This window comes from Zonotrichia leucophrys, chromosome 10 (genome assembly GCF_028769735.1).
Source record: "Zonotrichia leucophrys gambelii isolate GWCS_2022_RI chromosome 10, RI_Zleu_2.0, whole genome shotgun sequence".
Taxonomy (NCBI): Eukaryota; Metazoa; Chordata; class Aves; order Passeriformes; family Passerellidae; genus Zonotrichia; species Zonotrichia leucophrys.
The window spans coordinates 17,966,065-17,984,411 of NC_088180.1; the positions used below are offsets into that span (position 1 = coordinate 17,966,065).

Below are 18,347 nucleotides of genomic sequence, written 5' to 3' on the forward strand. Positions count from 1 at the left end.
CCCCAGTGAGGAAGGACCCAGTAAGGGATGAGTCTGCTCCTAAATCCTGCCACAGCAGGATAATTTGTCTGCCCTCCTGGTATGAAATAAGGATAACATGTTCTTACATGGCTCTCAGCCCCTGTGCCCACCCAGTATTTTCTACCTTCCAACTGATCCTATCCTGTCCCTTGGCCCATGTTCTGCACAAACATAACTTATATAATGACTTTTAGCAGCAAAAGTCATCTCTGCAAGGACAGTTCAGTGTTTTGTGGTGTTTGCTTGGCAAAAAGGAACTAAAATGAAATAAAAATCAATTCTAACTAATTTCTTTCTTCAGACTAAAACCAGATTTTGTGGACTGGGTTACTAAACCCTGTAACCATTCCTAGAAATCCTTCCCTTTGTGAAGAGGGGCAATGTGAGGCTCCCCTGGATGGTACACCCTGAATGTGTCGGAGTCGGCTAACAAGGAACGAAGACGTCACTACATCTGCTCCACATTAAAGCTTCCTTCGTTTAGCAGAGGGTTGAGCTGTACGAGGTTCCTTTCGCTGGGGAAGAATTTGCTCTGGCTCCGGCAGCCTCTCGGTAACATCTGAATTTCTGTGCTGTCCCTGACCTTTTGGCACCAGCCGTGCTCTTGCTCCGACTCCCTGGCTCCTGCCATGGGGCCCCATCAGCATTTATGTAACGCTTGAAGCCATCATGGACTTGTGGCAGCTATTACTGAGGATGGCTTGTGGGAATTAATAATTCCAAGCGAAGCTGAGCACAATGTGCTTGACAGGGCTGCTTCCCCTGTGAACCAGAGATTTTGTGTGCTTTTGCTGCCAAATGCCCTGGCAGGACCCAGGGGCTGGGGGATGTAGGTACATGTTTAGGGTATCACCAGCTTCACCCTCACACCTTGCAAATGACACTGGTGACAGCACTGGTGGCACATTCAGAAATTATCCACTACTCCAAACAATAGGACTTATATAAAACCATGAGATCTTTTAGGGAATAGGCAGGTTTGGAGCTTTTGGAGCCACCTAAGAGCAGGAATTCAGAGCACTCACGTTTTTCTACGCTCTGTAAGCATGAGGGATTAGAAAAGTTGCTTTGTACTGGAGGCAGGAATTTGCTTATCACACTGCGAGCAGAAATCGGAGCCTTTGGAAAAGCAGCAGGGCTGCAGGAGTGACAGTGTCCTGCCCAAACTGAGGCTCCAAACCCTTTCCTGCAGAGCAGCCAAAGGGTTTCCTCTGTCCCCCCTGCTGCTGAGGGGCACAGAATCTGTCTGTCCATCTGCCCTCCCTCTCCACAATGCCCTCTGAGGGCATCACTCACCCCTCACTCCCTGCACAGCAAATTTCCATCAGCTCCAATCGTGCTCCTGATTTACACCAATTAACTGCAAACTGAGGTCCCCAAGACACCATTAGTAGTTTCAGTGGATGAAGTGGGAGATTAACTTGTCTGAATTCACTCCATTTATTATTCTATGTGTAATTGTGGTTACCCTGCCTGCTAACAGTCTGGGAGCTTTTCCCTTATGTACGTACATGCAGGTTTTAGCATCTACTTCATGGTCAGTGAGCAAAGAGGAGTGGGAGCTAAAATTGTGGCACCCACCTTGAGGCACTGAGCCCAGAGCCATGCCAGCAGTGGTGGAACCACCCCGAGTCCTGCTTCTGGAAGCAGCAAAAACTGTTTTCTCTGTGTCTGTTGAGAATCTGTGAAGCAATCCTGGCCACCTCACTGCATCACACAGCCCATTGTCTTGGGCTGTGCCATGTTCCAGAGGGCTGAGCTGGGCCACACACTGCACTGGCAATTGTAACTCCCTGAATTACCTGAGACCAGGAGAAACCCAGGCCCATTGCAGTGTATTTCCAGCTGCATCAGGGTGACAAAGGTTGGGAAGAGAAAGAAACGAAACCTGACACTTTTCACTTCACTTCTCTCCTGTAACTGCCGTGTCCGTCCATCTCTGTCCCCCATTCCATCCCACCGTGGCTCCTCTCAGCAGCCTCCAATCAGCATCCTGTGAACTGGGAGCTGGAAGAGTGATTTGCAGTCACCCATCACCCCTCCAAGGTCCTTCCTTGCTCGTTTGTGGGGTTACCTATCATTAGGAGAAAGACTCATCAGAGTTACACAGTCTGACAGAGTTGCCTTTAACCACTATCAGAGAACACTGTGCTAAGTGCAGATTTATTACCTCTGTAATGCAGATAAAATGAGATTTTATGGCTCTGTAGTCGTGGCAGCATAAAGTAATAATGGAAACTATGTACTGAAGTAGGGAATGCATCCCCGGAAGAAGGGAGATGCACAGGAGGTTAATAGTGTGTCCTTGGGCACTGGCAGGTATCCTCTCACCAATCCTGCTGGACACAAGCCACCAAGTGCTCAGCCCATTGTGCCACCCAAGAGAACTCTCATCACTCATTGCTCGATGCCCCTGCTTATTTTCACCATTAAAAAAAATCCCAGCAAGATGAAGTATGAAACTGGACAAATATTTTTTCCTATAGGAATCAGTTCAAACCTGAGGAAGGAGCAAGCATCCAGAAATGCTGAATGAATCCAAACTCTGCTCATGTCTGAAATTCCAGAAGAATCCCTAAGGTACCACAATCATCTCACAATACCAACCTTCACAGTGATGAGCTCTGTCCTGAAGTGGTGTGAGCATGAATCCTGCATTCTGCTCCCACACTGCTTCTGCCAGCGAGGTACAGCCTCACTCAGCTGGAACAGACTTAATTGTGAGTAAAATTCCACTCTTTTTAAAAAACATTTTATTAATAACCCATTAGTTAAGGAATATAAGGACAATGTCTTACACTTTAACACTAAAGAGTATTTGTGGAGTAAGAACAGTCTCTGAAGAAAGAAAGTTATAATAAAGTACAGTATGGAACCAAACACAGACACAACCTTCAAACAAGATCAAGTTCTGGTTACACATCTTTATGCACGATGCAGAAAATGAAATTTAACTTGAAAATACAAGCAAGGGAATACAGTAACAGAAGTAGATGGTAGATTTCTGCTGGTTAAACACTTCCTTTCTAACAAAAGTATTGATTAGAAAAGACACAATGATTCCTTCAAAACACCTGTTACTAATGAGATCAAAACCATAAACAGTGTTCTGGTAAAATGGTTGTTTTCTTACACAGCAATATTTCATGGGCTGATTGTTATCTAGTAATGAAAAAGAATTCTCAAACTCTAAATTAGAAGTTATCTCATTAGAACTATTTAAACCAGAACTTTGCTGCCTGTTAAGTAAGAAATCAAGTCAACAAAAAGCTGATAGATGTTTTTATCTCAGTTGCACGTTTCACATAACAAGAAATGAAAAGAAATAAAAGGATGAGAATTGTGACTCTCACAGCAGCAGGGGGAATATACAGTTGTGTAGCCAAACAGTAACATTAATACTAGAAAATTATGCCAGTGAGACAAACCTGACATTTTAACAATGTAAAACAATATACACCAGCAAAAAATTTGAACAGCAATAATCTTTAGTGTTACTGAAAGGAAGAAAATGGAGAAAGGAGCCTGGGGTACAGGAAGAGATATTAAGCACGATGGGTAATTAAAGGTATCAACAGTTTGTGTGCCTGTGAGAAATCTGCACGAAAGCTACTTATTTCATGTTAAAAAAATATATGCACTGGTTGTTTCAGCTTTACACATCAAATGTGTATTTTGTGTCTTCTTCGATTCACTTCCAGCTGAGACTGAAAGGTCCCTGCACGTTCAGGGCAGGGGGGACCTGGGGCACAGCTGAGCTGGACAAGGACACCCAGCACTCTGTGTGGATGTGTGTTCATCCAGGGACAGCTTTGGTGCTGCTGGGCAGTGCTGACCTCTTGGCTCCAAGGAAACTATCTGGATTTCTGCAACTCAGGTCTGGCCTACAGCCTATGGCCACCACAGTTCTTGGACAGCCAAACACTGCCAGCTTCACACCCTGGTACAGTTTGGTGAAGTGTAATGAGATCAGAACAAGCCTCAGCATAAGGTGACAAAAGTGCTTTGGGGACACATAAACAAAATTGTTTGTGGTCTGCTGCATCTCCTGAAGCTCTCTGTAACTGTTGTGGTGGTTTGGTGGTTGGCCCAAAGTGATCCAGGGGAATGGTGCCCCTGCTGTGTGGCTGCAGTGACAGGCAGGGACAGCTCTCAGGCCGCTCAGGGCTGCTGAAGCTCTACAGGCAAAGCAGGGGGTGCATGTACAAGGCAGTGCCCCCAAAACTGTGGCACACTCCTACATCAGCTCCATCCCCTTCCATCCCTCTGGATGGAAAGTGGCAATGGCAGTGGGGCTTGTGCAGGGCCTGTTCTGTCACTGAGGAAGGGCAAGGGCTCTTCATGGAACTGGGACCTGAGGGCACCTGCACAAGGTGCCCCGCTCTCCGCAGCGAGCGCCCGGCCCTGCCCAGCTGGGGGCCTGTACCTCTGCGGCTGCATCCGCCCCCAGGGAATGCCAACTGCCCTGACTGCCTGCAGTAACACTGCACTGCTTATCTGTAACCCTGCTAAGTCATGAGTTTCAAAGGCTTGTGACAGTGGGTTCTGGAGGTTATTTACACACTTCCTCTGCCCAGGAATGTTTCCTTGCCTTTTCCTCGCTCCAGTAGCACACACACAAACTCCTTCCTTCACCTGCTCATTGGCACTGATCTCCAGTCTCTGTCCCACAGCATTCCAGAGCCATGGCTAGTCACAGCATGGAACAGCATTTATGAGACTCCTCAAGACACCAAGCTGGAGAAACAGAGCAATCACAAAGACTGGAAATACAGCTGGTTACCAGAACAGTGTGTCATACTGGGAGGAGATGCTGCCATCTGGGGAGACGTGGAAGCTCCAATATCCTTCCCATCAGAGTACAGGGAGGCTTGGAGGTTCTCATTTGCTGAAAAGCTGGAGGTAAAAGGCTTGCAGGGTGCTGGTGAAGTGAGGTTCTCCATGCTGCAAACAGTGGTACCTCCATCCAGTCATCACCAGGAAAAACAAAATCCTTTTACAAAAGATGTTTTTTACAGGAATCTCAAGTTGGCACACAACCCTGGGGAAAATTTTAGTAAGAAAAGAGGAAGGTGGGTATCTTTTCCTTCACTTTTTAAACAAATGGTGAGATATCTGAATCCTCCAGGAAGGCAGAACATTCACCAAACACCCATGAACAGAATTACTGATCCTTGCTAACTCCGAGCAGCTGGTCCAATCTTGTAGCATTCGCAGTCAAACCCCTCAAGCCTGGAGCAGGACAGAGACCAGCTAAAAAAAAGTAGAGAAAAGTCCACCCCCAGCAGGGCCAGGCTGAGAGACATGTCAGCAGTAAGCAAACAGCATCAGCAGGAAGAGTCACTGGATGATTTTCAAGCCAGACTGACTGGTATGAGACCAAAGATTTCATTTTAAAGCTCTGGTGGTGCTCTGCTCTTCAAAAAAAAACCACCCAAATGCACTTTGGCCAGGACTATCAGAAGTGACTGGAAAATTTCACTTGGTCATCCAAAGCTTTCAGCAAGTCCACTGCTTACAGAAGGCTGAGTGCTGCTCTCTGTAAATCAAAACCATCTGAGATGTCTCCACACGGGCACCCAAAAAAAGAGAAAATAAATACATGGCCCCAGTATCACAAGTTACTTTTGCAATTGCTGGTTCTTCTTTCTATTTGTTAGTATAAGCTTGTTGAGGAAAGATGGATCGACATCCTGCCAGCTAAAGCAGTCTCCTTTGGCAGCTGCTGCAAAACACAGTCCTACAGAGAGACACAGCCCAACTCTCTGGCTGTAGGGAAGGTGTCAAGAAACAAAGCAAGAGACATCAGATCTGCAGCACTACGTGTTAAAGAAGAGTCAACAACCAGTGCAAACATATTCTTTAGAAAAAGGCAGTATAAGAATAAGTTAAAACCTATAATGGACTATAACAAATGAGTAGATCTACTGCTTTTTTTTTTCTCCAACAGACATGAGGTAGTTGTGTTGTTAGGGAGAAAAAATAAAGAAAGAGAGAAGTAGTAAAAATGCTACTCTATACCACACACTATTCCACTTTATAAAATTAAATAATATAAAGATGTTCCAAGGAAATAAAAATACATGTTGTACATTAAAAGGACAGATGTGTACCTAAAACATTAGGTACAAGAACCTACATAAAACAAAGCCCAGGCTGGTGAAAAGACCCAGACGCTGCAGAAGGTTCTATATAGTACAAGTTGTTAGAGGCACTCGTAGAGTGTGTAATAAAAGGCCACTACATCAGCCTGCTAGTAGTAGTTACTGTGGTAGCACACACAGAGAGCCTGGTAATCCTTCTAACCACGGGAGGGCAGAAAAGGCTGGTGCTTACAGCTCACTGCCTTTGTTTCTGGGGCTTCCACCCGCTCCTGGGACTCCTGTGCCTGAATTCATCCCACGCTGCCAGGCAGTCAGCACTGCCCAGGCACTCCCTGGAGAAGAGGCAGCTGAGAAGGATCCCTCGGTGCACTCTGCCACTTCCCAGTGTTAAAGGACATCCTGCCAGTCCCCTCGAGGGCTATGGTGAAGTGCCAGCCCCAGCCTGGTGCAGAAGGCTCTGCTCCATCGTGGTTCCACTCACACCTTGGCAGATGGCTCAGTCCTGCTCCCACCGACACCCAGTTCCTCACTGGCTCCAGCAAGAGGATGATGGGCCCTCACCAACCCACCTGGCTTCCCAAAGGCCTCTGTAGGGCTGACAGGTCCAAGCCCTGCTCTGGTGAGATGCTGCACCTGCCCAGCTCCTGCTGGACTCAGCCAGCCGAGGGCGGGCAGCACCTCATAGCGACAGGCTCTCCTCTCTTCAGCTCTGCTGTGATCAAAATCAGACCAGTTCATTCTTTGTGATTGTGGACATGTGCCATGTTCTCAGATGCTGAGGAGGGACTGCTTAAACCAGAGTTACTACAGAGCAGGGCCTCCTCAGGCGCCGGGGAAAGCAACTGGCACTTGAGTGGCTGCACGTCACCCCTGCCTTCCTGGGTGCAATCTGAATCTCCACTCTCCTCCGAACCCAGACTTTCTCCATGCCTGTGGAAGCCATTGGTGAGCCCATGGATGCACACAGCCTCAGGTTTGTCAGTCTTTGTGTCGGTACAGAGCAGCTCAGCCTGGGCCTGAGCCTCCAGATTGTCCATGCAGCCCACCAGCACTTGGCCAGTGTCCTGCTGGGAGCTGGGATTAGCCAGCTCTGCTGGGGGGAGCTCCTCTGGCTCCCGGTCCTCCGTTTCTGTCTCTTCACTCTCCAGGGTGTGCAGCTGGGAGCTGTAGTCTCTGTCAGAGGCTGAAAAATCAGAATGGACAATGACCTCTGCTTCTACTTGGTGGAGGCTAGCAGGCAGGTGGCTTTTCTTTGCTTCATTCTGTTATCAAACAGGAGAGAAATTAAAAAAAAAAAAGGTAAAGTAAGTGAAATTCAGATAATTGAGGCTGTGGTCAAACCAAGCACTAAAATTTATTTATTTTTAATCCCACTGAGTGCAATGGGATGTACATATGCCTCTATTAAGCATTACCTTTATATGTTTCTCAGAGCTTAGGTCTTAAGAAGCAACTCAAATCACCTCAGGATCATTATTTCTATTTTACGTTTGAGAAAGCAAGTCCCTAAGGAGAGAAGTGATTTGCTCAGAGTTTCTTGGCAGGCTGGAGCAACCATTTCTCCAAGCCTCTGTCAAAGACCACAATTTTCAAATCTCACCAGTCTGTTTCCATATTAAGGGCCAGATTGCTAGAGGCTGAGCGGGCAGCACTGTAGGAAACTGGCTTCTGAGATGGATCAAGGGGCTCCCTTTACTTTCCTCATTTAATTTTGGCTACATATCACAAAGTGTGTGTTTGTTAAAGCCCTGGTCACAGCCTACAAAAGTCTGTGTAAATTCAAGCATTTTAAATTCAGAAAGAAAACAATAAGTTCTGCTCTGCAGTGCTTAAGTGGAGTTCAGGCTACAGATCTCCACAAATCTGGCTGACAAGCAGGTCATTCTGTGAGATTATCACTCAATAATTTACCAGACAAATTATTGTAGAAGCTCACAAAGAGGTCTCTAGGCAATCAACGCTCGGATTCTGGGCTGAGTGTGATGTAGCAGCAAGAAGACAATTCAGAGTATGGAAGTGATATCCCACGTGTAATTTGCACTTTCTGTTGAAGCCAACTTTGAGCATCATTTACATATTTTAACACTTTTCTCTTTTGTTGACAAACTCTGATGGGTAAGCTGTGCTGTAAATGCTGCCCTGTAATTGGGCTGTAAAACATTGTCTTAACTCTATCCACAATGTTAATTACATCCTGTGTATAATTGATTTTCACACCACTGCCTAGGAAGGAAACATAGGTAGGCTACTTTAGAAGTATTTGCTGGGGAGGAGGAATGAACTTTTTCAAAGAATAACCAAAGAAATCTTCTGGTACAGAGTCAGTCTGAGCAGGTGTCAGCTTGCTTTGCTAAGGCAGTTACACAGATGTACACTCTCCCAAACACAGGAGTGCATATTTATTTCAGTGATGCAATATCAGAAATAGGATTTCCTCCCAGAACACAAGTGCAGTGAAAATTGCTCTGCCCTATCTGGAGAAGGGAGCTTAAATCAACCCTTGATCTTTGACTCCTTTTACAGCCAAAAATCCAATCCCTCTGTCAGGAAAGCATGCTGTAGATCTTAATGACTGTGCTGAGCACTGCAGCTCCTAACTCACTCAGGCTGATTGCTGCGCAGATTGCTGGTGCCTGGCACCAGGTCCTCAGGAACCAGAACTGCCACAACCCTGCTGACAACCAAGCTTCTGACCCCACCTGGCCATCACCAGACCAACAAGCCCACAGAAAGGGGCTGCAAAAAGGAGAAAGGGAGATGGAGAACATAAATAGGAAACCCACATGAGAACACACAAGTGAACAAAGCAGCCAAGATACCCACCATCACAGCATCATAAACCAGGGCTTGTAAGAGAAGCTTCTGCCCTGCACTGGAGGGGAGCTTCAGTGACCCATTGACAGCAGAGAGAGGCTCTTTGGTGATGGTGTCCCCATATCTGGTGATGCTGTTTGTCCAGGCCTGGTTGGTTGATTTATTCCATGAAGACTGCAGGAGAAAAGTGGCAGGAGAAAAGATGCAGTTATCACAGACATGGATTCTTATCCTCATACATGTGAAATGAGAAGCAGCTTGAAAAAGGAAAGTGCAAGTTGTGAAAATACCATAAATGTGGGGGACACTTCTGATAGCATCAAAATAAAAATGCTCTGCAATGGACTCACACACTCCCTGCCTTAGAACTGGCTTTACTGCTGTTACATGGGCTGATGCAGAGCACAGGGATAAAAGATGCCAGATGGTTCACAACTGGTTGCATAAGGGGCTTTCCACTGATTCTCAAATTGAGAGGCCAGCGGGTAAATCATGGCACAGACATCATTTAGAGGTCCACTAAAATCAACTCCCTGCAAAGCTGCAACAGCCCAGAGCAGAACAAGCCTACTGAGAAATACCACAGAGCTGGAAAGGGACAGGGAAGTCTGGAGCTGAGTGCCCACAGTCCTCGCTTTGGCAGGAGCCATGCTCCACAGCACAGAGGAGGACCCTCACCCGTGGGCAGTGCCCTGTGTGCTCCAGTAGGGGCTGGACATTCTGCTGGACATTCTGCTAAACCACTCACTCTGCAGCACAGCCAAGAGTCCTGCTCCAAGCCAGGACTTGGGAAAACACTCTGCCAATCCTCACCAACACAGAGGCACAAAATTGGGGGCTTTAATTTTTTTAATTTTTTTTTTTTTTACAACAGACCACCAAGCAATTTTTTGCTCAGCTTTAAATCCCCTGGGCAACCAGTGTTACCTTGTTTGTAGATCTAATTAAATTATATGGGCTGAACGCAATTTGTTCTGGGTTCTTTCAGCTTCCCCTTGCAATAAACTGTTGAATGCACACCTCTGTGTATGGGAAATGTGGGTCTTTAAGAGCTGAAGTTATTTAACAGCTCAGACTATTAGTTCACAGGCAGAAAAGTATTTTCTTTCCAGGTTTGGATTTTATTGGGCTGTCCTGCATGTACCTGAGCTGAGCCTTGCTAGTACTCACATACATATACACGTAAACACACAACTCAGATTTAAGGACCACACAGGCCCATTATCTCTGGCCTTGTTCCACAGATGCTGCATTAATGTGTGGGTACAAGAGAGGCTGATGCAGAGGAGAAAATCCTGACCTGACAACAGCGACTGCACACATGCACACAGAATACTGGTGATGTGAGCATGATGGCTGTGTAGGGTGAAGATACCCTGCACATCTATACATCTATTGAAACCCACTGACCCTCTATTGCTCACTGCCAGCAAAAGCCCAGGCTCCTGCTCTGCATTTGTGGCTGCTCCTTAGGCCAAATCTATTCCAACAACCACCAGCGTAGCGTGAGTCCAGCTGAGACAGCGAGGAGATTTCTGACATCAGCCTGACCTTGGGTGAGTCATTTGACCTCCTTGTGCCTCGGTCCATCTGGCTGAAAATTAGGTAGAAATACACCACCAGATGTTGTATGTGAGCCAGGCATTCCTAAGTCAGCTATTTAGCAAGAAGCAAATGCTACCTCGTGCTGCCAGGGCTGGCAGAAGGACATTTGTGTATGCGCTGAAGGGCGGCCAGAGCTGCTCCCAAGCCCTCTGTCCACCCTCACTCAGGCCCCCAAATGGCTCAACACCTTGTGGGAGGCAGAGCCATGCTACATCCCAGCACCACCCCCAAGTCACAGGAGCTTTGCTGCTGCCTCAGGAGCAAATTTTTAGCAAACAAATAGTGAAAGGCCTCATTGATGTGCCAACACCCTGCAGAACAGTGATGTCCAAGCTCTGCACTGTGGCTATCAAACATTTGCTAATTTAGATGTGGCTGCTTGAGGCAGCGTCTTTTCTATTTCTCTCTCTGCAATCCTCAACAATATATTCTGAGCCAAAAGCCTTCCCTAATTGCTCTGTTTCTAAGTGGACAATCATTAAACTACGCTTTAATAGCGAGAATCAACCAAGCGATCACAGAGAGCTCACAATAAGGAATATCTCCACATGCCAGTGCTCAAGGAGCGTGTTCAATTTGCTTCTGCTGCCATCTGAAAGGCTTTCTGCAGCTACATCCCTGACTGATGGCTTCTGTGCCTCTTCCAAGGAACATACGTTACTGAGCAAATAGTGCCTGGAAATTTCAGCACTGAACCTACACAAATCTGCACACATGCACCAAATGTGTGTCCTGTTAGAGATGCCTGCATGCATATTTGCCATCAGAGAGATCTGAGCATCATACGCAGACACACACACAGAGCAAGCTCGAAAACCTTCTTGCAGGCATCTTGTGAATACCAAAAAACGTGGAGAGAAACAGGCAGCTCTAGTGCAATCCCCCATGGACCATCTGTTAGCGGAAATGTCAATCTGCCATGTTTACATAGGTTTTGATGACTCTGGGAACAGCCTGTTCAGCTCTGGCTGAAATTGGCTGCAATGAAGAACAAACTTGTTTTGTACCAGTTTGCAACTTTCAACAAACAGAAAAAACCATCAGCCACACAACATGGCCTGTGTCCCACATGTTGTTCGAGCACATTATGTTTGAGAGGGGGAAAAAAACCAGCAAAAGACAAATCCCTCTTGGGCCTCAGCCTCTAAGATTGGGCAGCAGCAATTTACTCTAGGACTGTTTTCATCACAGACCTGAAGAAATGTTGTGTGCCTGAAAGCTTCACTGCTTTTTTAAGCAGCATTTTTTGGTGTAATAAATGATACTATTTCTTTTTACTCAAGGGGAGCTAGTGGGTGGCTTAAGAAAGGAAATATTGTCTTGGTTTTTACAACACAGTAATGAAGGCAAGGAGCAAGGAGTGCCAGTCTGATACTAATATAAAGAGGGAAGAATCTCTTTGTCAGTTCACTGCAAACACAAGAATGAAAACTAATAAAAACATCTTCCAATAAAAGACATTTCCATTACAGCTAAATCCTTATCAAAGCAAACAAGCCTTTTCATTTTAGCCTTTTTATAGAAACTCCAACTGGTAAAAATGTGCCTAGATCGTGTTACCTTCTCAGTGACAAGTCATGATTTCATGCAAATATATGAGCTGAGAATGAACACACAGCAAAAGTTCAACTCAAAACCTTCCCTGTTTTTTTAGGATGGTTATTTAAAGTAGCTTGAAGCCCTGTGCAAAACGAGGCTGGGGATGTTTCAATGTGCCCAGCTTTGGAGAGTGGTGCAGCAGAGAGGAAGGGCTCATTGCTGAACAGCAGTGGGTGGGAGTGGGAAAGCTCCGTGTCACGCAAACACAGCGACAGCCCTGCCTGCATCTGGGATGCAACACACCCAGAGCTCTGCCAGCAGATAAAGGAGTCTCTGCTCGCTGTCACCAGGAGCACAGCTCTCGTCTGAAGCTTCTCAGAAAACATTGGGACTTCTTTTCCATGCAGAAAAATTTCAACATGAAAATGACAAACAAGCCGGGTAGATCCAAGTTCCCTGATGTGTTACAGCTTCTGCTCTCCCAGTCATGGGGATGCTTTGTGGGAAACAAAGTCCTGTGGGAAGGAGGCCCACAGGGAAGGAGAAAGGCTGCAAGCAAGGAAGGCTCCAGCTCACAAGAACAACAACAGCAAACATTTCCAAACCAAAATGCTTGGGTTTGGCTTCATTCAATGAAAAGCTGAAGCCTTCCATGGAAAGCAGATGCTTTTTAACATTCTCCCCCACCCTTTAAATTGCTTGGCCCACAAGCAGCAGTGACAGAGATGTCTGGAGCAGAGCCATTTTATCATCCTCAGTCCATCTGTCAGAGGAGACAGGGCTGCATCACCTGTGCACGACTGTGTCATTTATAACAGGGCTACTGAGGGCATCAGTCTGGGGGGTGCTTGCAAGGGGACGAGAGTAATGGAGGAAAATCACTTGGCAGTGTATTTGGAAATCCTTGTCTGTGACCACTGGAAACACATAAAGGAAGGAAAATGAACCACTGAATGGCCAACTGTACTAATGGAGCTGTGAGCATCCACAGGGGTCCCATGCTGACATCTTGACTGTAGCAGCACCCTGCTGTCCTGCAGGCAGGGACAGGGGGTCCAGGAGGTTCCTTTGGGACTGTCCCACCTTCCACTTGCACCACTTGCACTATCCTGCACCTCCAGCACTATGTGTAACAGCTCAAGAAGAAACACAGTCCTACATTTGAAGGAACTGATGATCTTGACCTGAAAATGACCAAAGGGACATCTCACCACCCTTACTCACACATTTTTTGCAGGAATCAGCTAAGACTTCCTGCCCTCAGTCTGTTCTCCAGTCCCCACACCTGTAAAATGACATTCATTCACTTCTGACTCCACATGGCATGGGGACAGTCCCTTCTTTGTGTCTAACATGGAGCATCCAACCTCTGCTGGAACCTCAGGCTGCCACAAGAATAAAGAAAATAAAGAATAATCCATGGAATGGTAAGTAATGAGTCAGCCTGGGAACAGCCTGCAGGCCCAGAGCAGCCAATGAAATGCCAGCCAGCAAACACAAACCAGGTTTCAGGAGCATAACCTGAGGACAGAGGGACAAGCAGACAACTGGAGGTCACAGCTACACAAATCTGCCCTGCAGTGCCAGCAGCCTCAGCCAACATCCCCAGCTCTGTGGTGACATGATATGCTGCCAAACAAAAGGGATTCTTCAGGCTGTTCTCACTCCCTCTCTTCAGTGAATAGAACTGCAAGTCATAGTATCCAACCTAGAATACCCTGGGGAGCTTCCCCTTGCCAGGCTGGACAGGAATTTCCTTCCACAATGATTTTCTCTTTCCTGTGGCTCTCTTGCATTCCTTGCCATGGATTTTCACAGCCCCAACTTCACACAGCATGAGAGAAGAAAAGAGAAGGCAACAAAGGCAGCTGGTCACTGCAGGGTGCAAAGCTCCCACAACACTCTGTTCCAGGCAGGGTCCCTGGGGCTTTCCAGCTTTAATGGATGCAGGGGAAGCTATTTGCAGCACACAGGACACCCCCACCCACTCCACAGCCTCGACCAGAGGCATTTTGTGTACAAGCAGGGAGATGCAAACACTCACAACTGCTCCTGACTTGGTTTACATCCACTGTGGGCACCAGGCATGTGTGCACCACTCCAGCCATGGATCTGAGACCCACCCAACTCCCTGACTGCCCAACCAGGTAACATCTCATCACCATCCACGGGGCCTCTTGGCCACTGCAGCATAAAGGTATTTGTTGGCCATATTCTTTTCACACTTACTCACTGGAGTACAGAAAGGAAGCCACGGTGCTCAGGTGGCACTTCCAGCAGGAATGGGGCAGTGCAGGGAGCAGGGTCTCCTGCGTGGGAGCACATCTCCCTCCAGTGCCCGCTCCCAGCAACAACAGCCTGTTGCTCCCGGCCACCACTCGCTGTCCTTCACCTGCCGGGTCACCCTCCTGGTCGGCACGGGTGACAACGCTGCTCTCCGGGTGGCTGCTTCCCACTGACCCTTGCTTCCCTAGCCACATCCATCAAAAAAACCCACAAACCTCAGTGAATTTATCTCTCAGTGGCCGTTCCCCATCTAATTATGGAAATTTTACAGCCAGAACAGTCCATCTCCCCCAAAGCTCTGGTCTGTGACTGTAACTGCTGCTGGGCACTGCCCACTCTGAGGGCCCCAAGCTCTCAGGCTGAGCCTCAGGTGGCCAGGCCTTGGCACTGCCCTCTCCAGCCCCATTCTGCACATATTCAGATCTTGGTGTAAGCCCCTGCAGGCAAGATTGCTGCACTGGAACAGAGATCTAGATATACTATCCCCAGAAAGGCCTCACAAAGAAGGAACTTCCCCCAATCTGACCTGTTCTCAGGGGTAAGTCCCCATCACTGAAAACATTTGTTCCTTATTTTACTGAAATAGTTGTAGGAAATTCCTCACACTCTTTGGCTTGGGTCCAGACAGGCAGCCACATTCCACCAAAATCCATAGATGTGGCTTGGCTGCAAACAAACAGCCTCTCCTCCAGCTGAGCACTGATCTGCCACAGCACACAGGGATGGCCACGGCACGGCTTCAGCTCGTGGGGCAGCGAGGCCAGCAGAGACTTTGTGTGTCCCAAAGATCCACCTGCACAAAGATCCCACCTGCACAAAGACCCCACCTGCACTGCCCCTAGCACACAGGGCTCGTGGTCAGCCAGGCACCTGAACTCACCTTGCCTCCAGTGACACACGAGTGCATTGCTGATGCAAACCTGAAATCCCATGTGCTCACAATGCATTTGTTTTACTGAACCTCCTAATTGCTTTACATGCTCTCCCAGGGCTACAAAGAGAGACATAAACAGATTAACTAAATTAGGCCAATTAAAGGTTCCCTAATGGAATGAAATGTTTCAGGCAAGCTTGGAAGAGGAAATGGGCAGGGAGGAATGAAAGACAATGCAGTGTCAGGCAAACCAAGCAGAAGGGCAGGAAAAGACTACTTCAAAAAATAAGGTTCACAAAAACCCCACAATTTCACCTCTTGTTTATCTTCAAGAGTGTTCCAATGAACACACTATTTATGGAGACAGCTTCTTTTAGTCCAAGCAAAAGAGAATCCTGGAAGGCCACGTGTCTGCTCCAGACATCACACTTCCTCCCACCATCCACATGTCACAGCAACATGAATACCACAGCTTTCTGCAGCACCAAGTTTGGCAGCAGCTTTGCAGATTGAGGGGTCACTGTCCCAGGAGATGAAAAGGGATGGTAGATGCACAGGGATCCCAAATTATATCCAACAGCCAAGGCTGAGCTAGTCAAGTTTTACAGAGAGGGAAAATGTGTGACTGTCCAACACCAGCCTACAGCCAAGACTTCTGACACGGCAGAGCCAGGACAGGATCCCACCTGGGCTTCCCAGCAGCCACACACCAATCAAAGGCTCTTGCCAAAGGTGGGAGCCCAGTCCCCATGTGCATGGGCCCTTACCTTCCTCTTCCCATGGAAGATGTCCTCAGGGAGGCTCGTGTGGATGAGGCTGTGCACTTCTGCCAGCTCAGTGATGTCCCCCAGGGGCACGGGCGCATCCTCAGGGAGTGGGGACATGAGGGACTCGAGCTCATGTGAGTCCAAGGTGGCACTGGGAGAGGCCAACCCTTGCCTGCTCCGGTGGTAGTACGTGTGGTTCCCAGCAGCCTGGGAATCCAGGCCTGGCAGGGCCTCCCTGAGGGAAAACAAACAAGAATTGGCATCTCAGCTGGTCCCTGTGCAAGTGATGAGGCCCAAGCCATGCCCTGCCACTCCTGGGGATATCCTTTATCATCACATCCCACTGTAACACCTTTCACTGCAGATATATCTCTGCACCACCCTGGTTAACGCCAAAGCTCAGACAATCCCACTGTGGGACGCAAAGCTGTCCCTCTGCCAGCACACCCCAAGGGCAGGAGACACTACAGGTCCCAGCACATTCAGTGCTCACCTACCCTGGTCCATGGGGAGCTGTGTCACTCCTGTCACCTATGCTTTACAGGTTAGAGATGCAACAGGACAGGAAAGTTTAGTGGCCACATTAGGATGAGACTTCAGAAGCTGTTTGTTCCTGGCCCTGAGATGTGCTGTGAGCTCAAAGCTCTTCTGAACAACTGAGCTTTTTTCTGCTCATGGTCTTTCCAAATGCTTGTGGCTGGATCCAGACCCCTGGGATAGCAGAGGGCTTTGGGCTGTATCCAATCCTCCTTAAACCAGCCCGTCACTCACTGTGAAGTCTTTCATTTTCCCAGATGGAAGTTAACAAACCATTTCCAAACATCCTTAGAGCTGTCCAACCTCAGAAGCAAAATACTACCCACATTAACAGACACAGGTAATAAACTGGTTCTTCCATTTTCCTGGGGCTTTTTCTTCCTCTGAAAAAAACCCTACTAATCTAAGAATGTAAACTGAAGAGAAACTACTGAAAAAAATAAATCAGTGAAAAGATTATACTAAATATACTCCTTATCCATCCTCAGATCCAAGCTGTGCATTAACTGTCCCCATCACCACATCCCAAGCAGCCCAGGGATGCAGCTCACAGTGGTTTTGTCTCCTTCCAAGCAGCCTCCTTCACCTGGGGTGCACCCACCTGTGCTTGCTGTTGCGGAAGCTGGCACACATGCAGAAGAGAATGCAGAGCAGCCCCAGGCACACCCCCACGATGATCCCTGTCACAGAGTGGATATCCAGGACATCTAGGAGGGGAAGGAACGACAGCCACATCATTTCAACTGCTAGCAGGAAGAGGGTACAAAGTGTCTCATGTTCAGAGAAGCACCAGCTGTACTAAACCAAACAGGTTTAAATAGCCCTTCTAACCCAACTGTTCTGTGGTTCTGATTCTATACACATAAAACAATAAAATTCCTTAGCAGTGACAATTTAGATCAATCTGAAGCAAACTGGCACCTAAGTATATTCATTAATGTCACACCACAGCAATATGCAGGTTGCCCTTCCAGAGGAACCAGGATGGGGAAGAGATGAAGTTTGGCCATGGGCTGGGTTCTGGGGCTGCACATCTGAGGATCTGCTGTGATCCTCTGCACTGCCCTGCAGAGAATCCTATCTCACAGCAACACCAGGCAATTGCTTGGTAAACAGAAATGTCACTGCTGACAAATCAGTCTCCAGCCAGGCAATTCCCCTCCTGCCCTGGGCTAAGAGGAATTCATACCAGACAGCTTCTCCCGGAGGGTGTGCACATCCTTCACGTTGGAATAGGGACCAGATCCCACCACTGTCTTTGCTCCCATCTTGAAGAAGTATCTGGTATCACTTTCCAGGCCATGCACTTCAGTGCTGAAGATGTTTCCTGACCAAAAGCAAAGCAAAAGAGATTTAAAATGTTCTGCTTCAAGAGTATTCAGAGGCTACAGAAAAGCAGCTGTGGAATTGCTCAACCCTCAGAAGTGAGGGATTTTGTGACATTTTTGTGCATTTCATACACCTCTTCAGTAATAATGAACTTCCTGATTACAGATCCAAAAATACTACTCATGATGCTGCTGGCACACATTTTTCTAGGAATTGCTGGCTGCCAGGCTGCATCTGTAGGTTATTTCCTGGATGATAATGGCTGTTTCAGCCCCAGACATGTATGATTTCATGTCTCTCAGTAGCCATGTCCATGGACTCTCTGCTAACACCAGGTACAGCATATGCTTCAAGAAAACTGCCAGAATGAGCTCTTGAATATTTGTCTGTATGCAAAGTGAGGCAGAAATCAGGGCAGCAGGACTGAGCAACCAGGGCTCCAGAGAGAGGAAAGGAGGCAGGAGGACTGAG

General features: G+C 47.5%; 1 protein-coding gene across 2 annotated transcripts in view; it reads right to left on the reverse strand.

Moving 5' to 3' along the window:
• Positions 1-2,789: 2,789 nt before the first annotated feature.
• Positions 2,790-18,347, reverse strand: part of IGDCC4 (immunoglobulin superfamily DCC subclass member 4) — an 87,731-nt gene continuing 72,173 nt past the window's right edge. For both annotated transcript variants that reach the window (XM_064722295.1, XM_064722294.1), the window contains exons 16-20: positions 17,737-17,874; positions 17,149-17,254; positions 16,011-16,245; positions 8,949-9,113; positions 2,790-7,387 (exon numbers count right to left, since the gene is read on the reverse strand). In XM_064722295.1, coding sequence (XP_064578365.1) covers positions 6,860-7,387; positions 8,949-9,113; positions 16,011-16,245; positions 17,149-17,254; positions 17,737-17,874 — 1,172 coding nt within the window. In that variant the 3' untranslated portion in view covers positions 2,790-6,859. The remainder of the gene's footprint in view (positions 7,388-8,948; positions 9,114-16,010; positions 16,246-17,148; positions 17,255-17,736; positions 17,875-18,347) is intronic.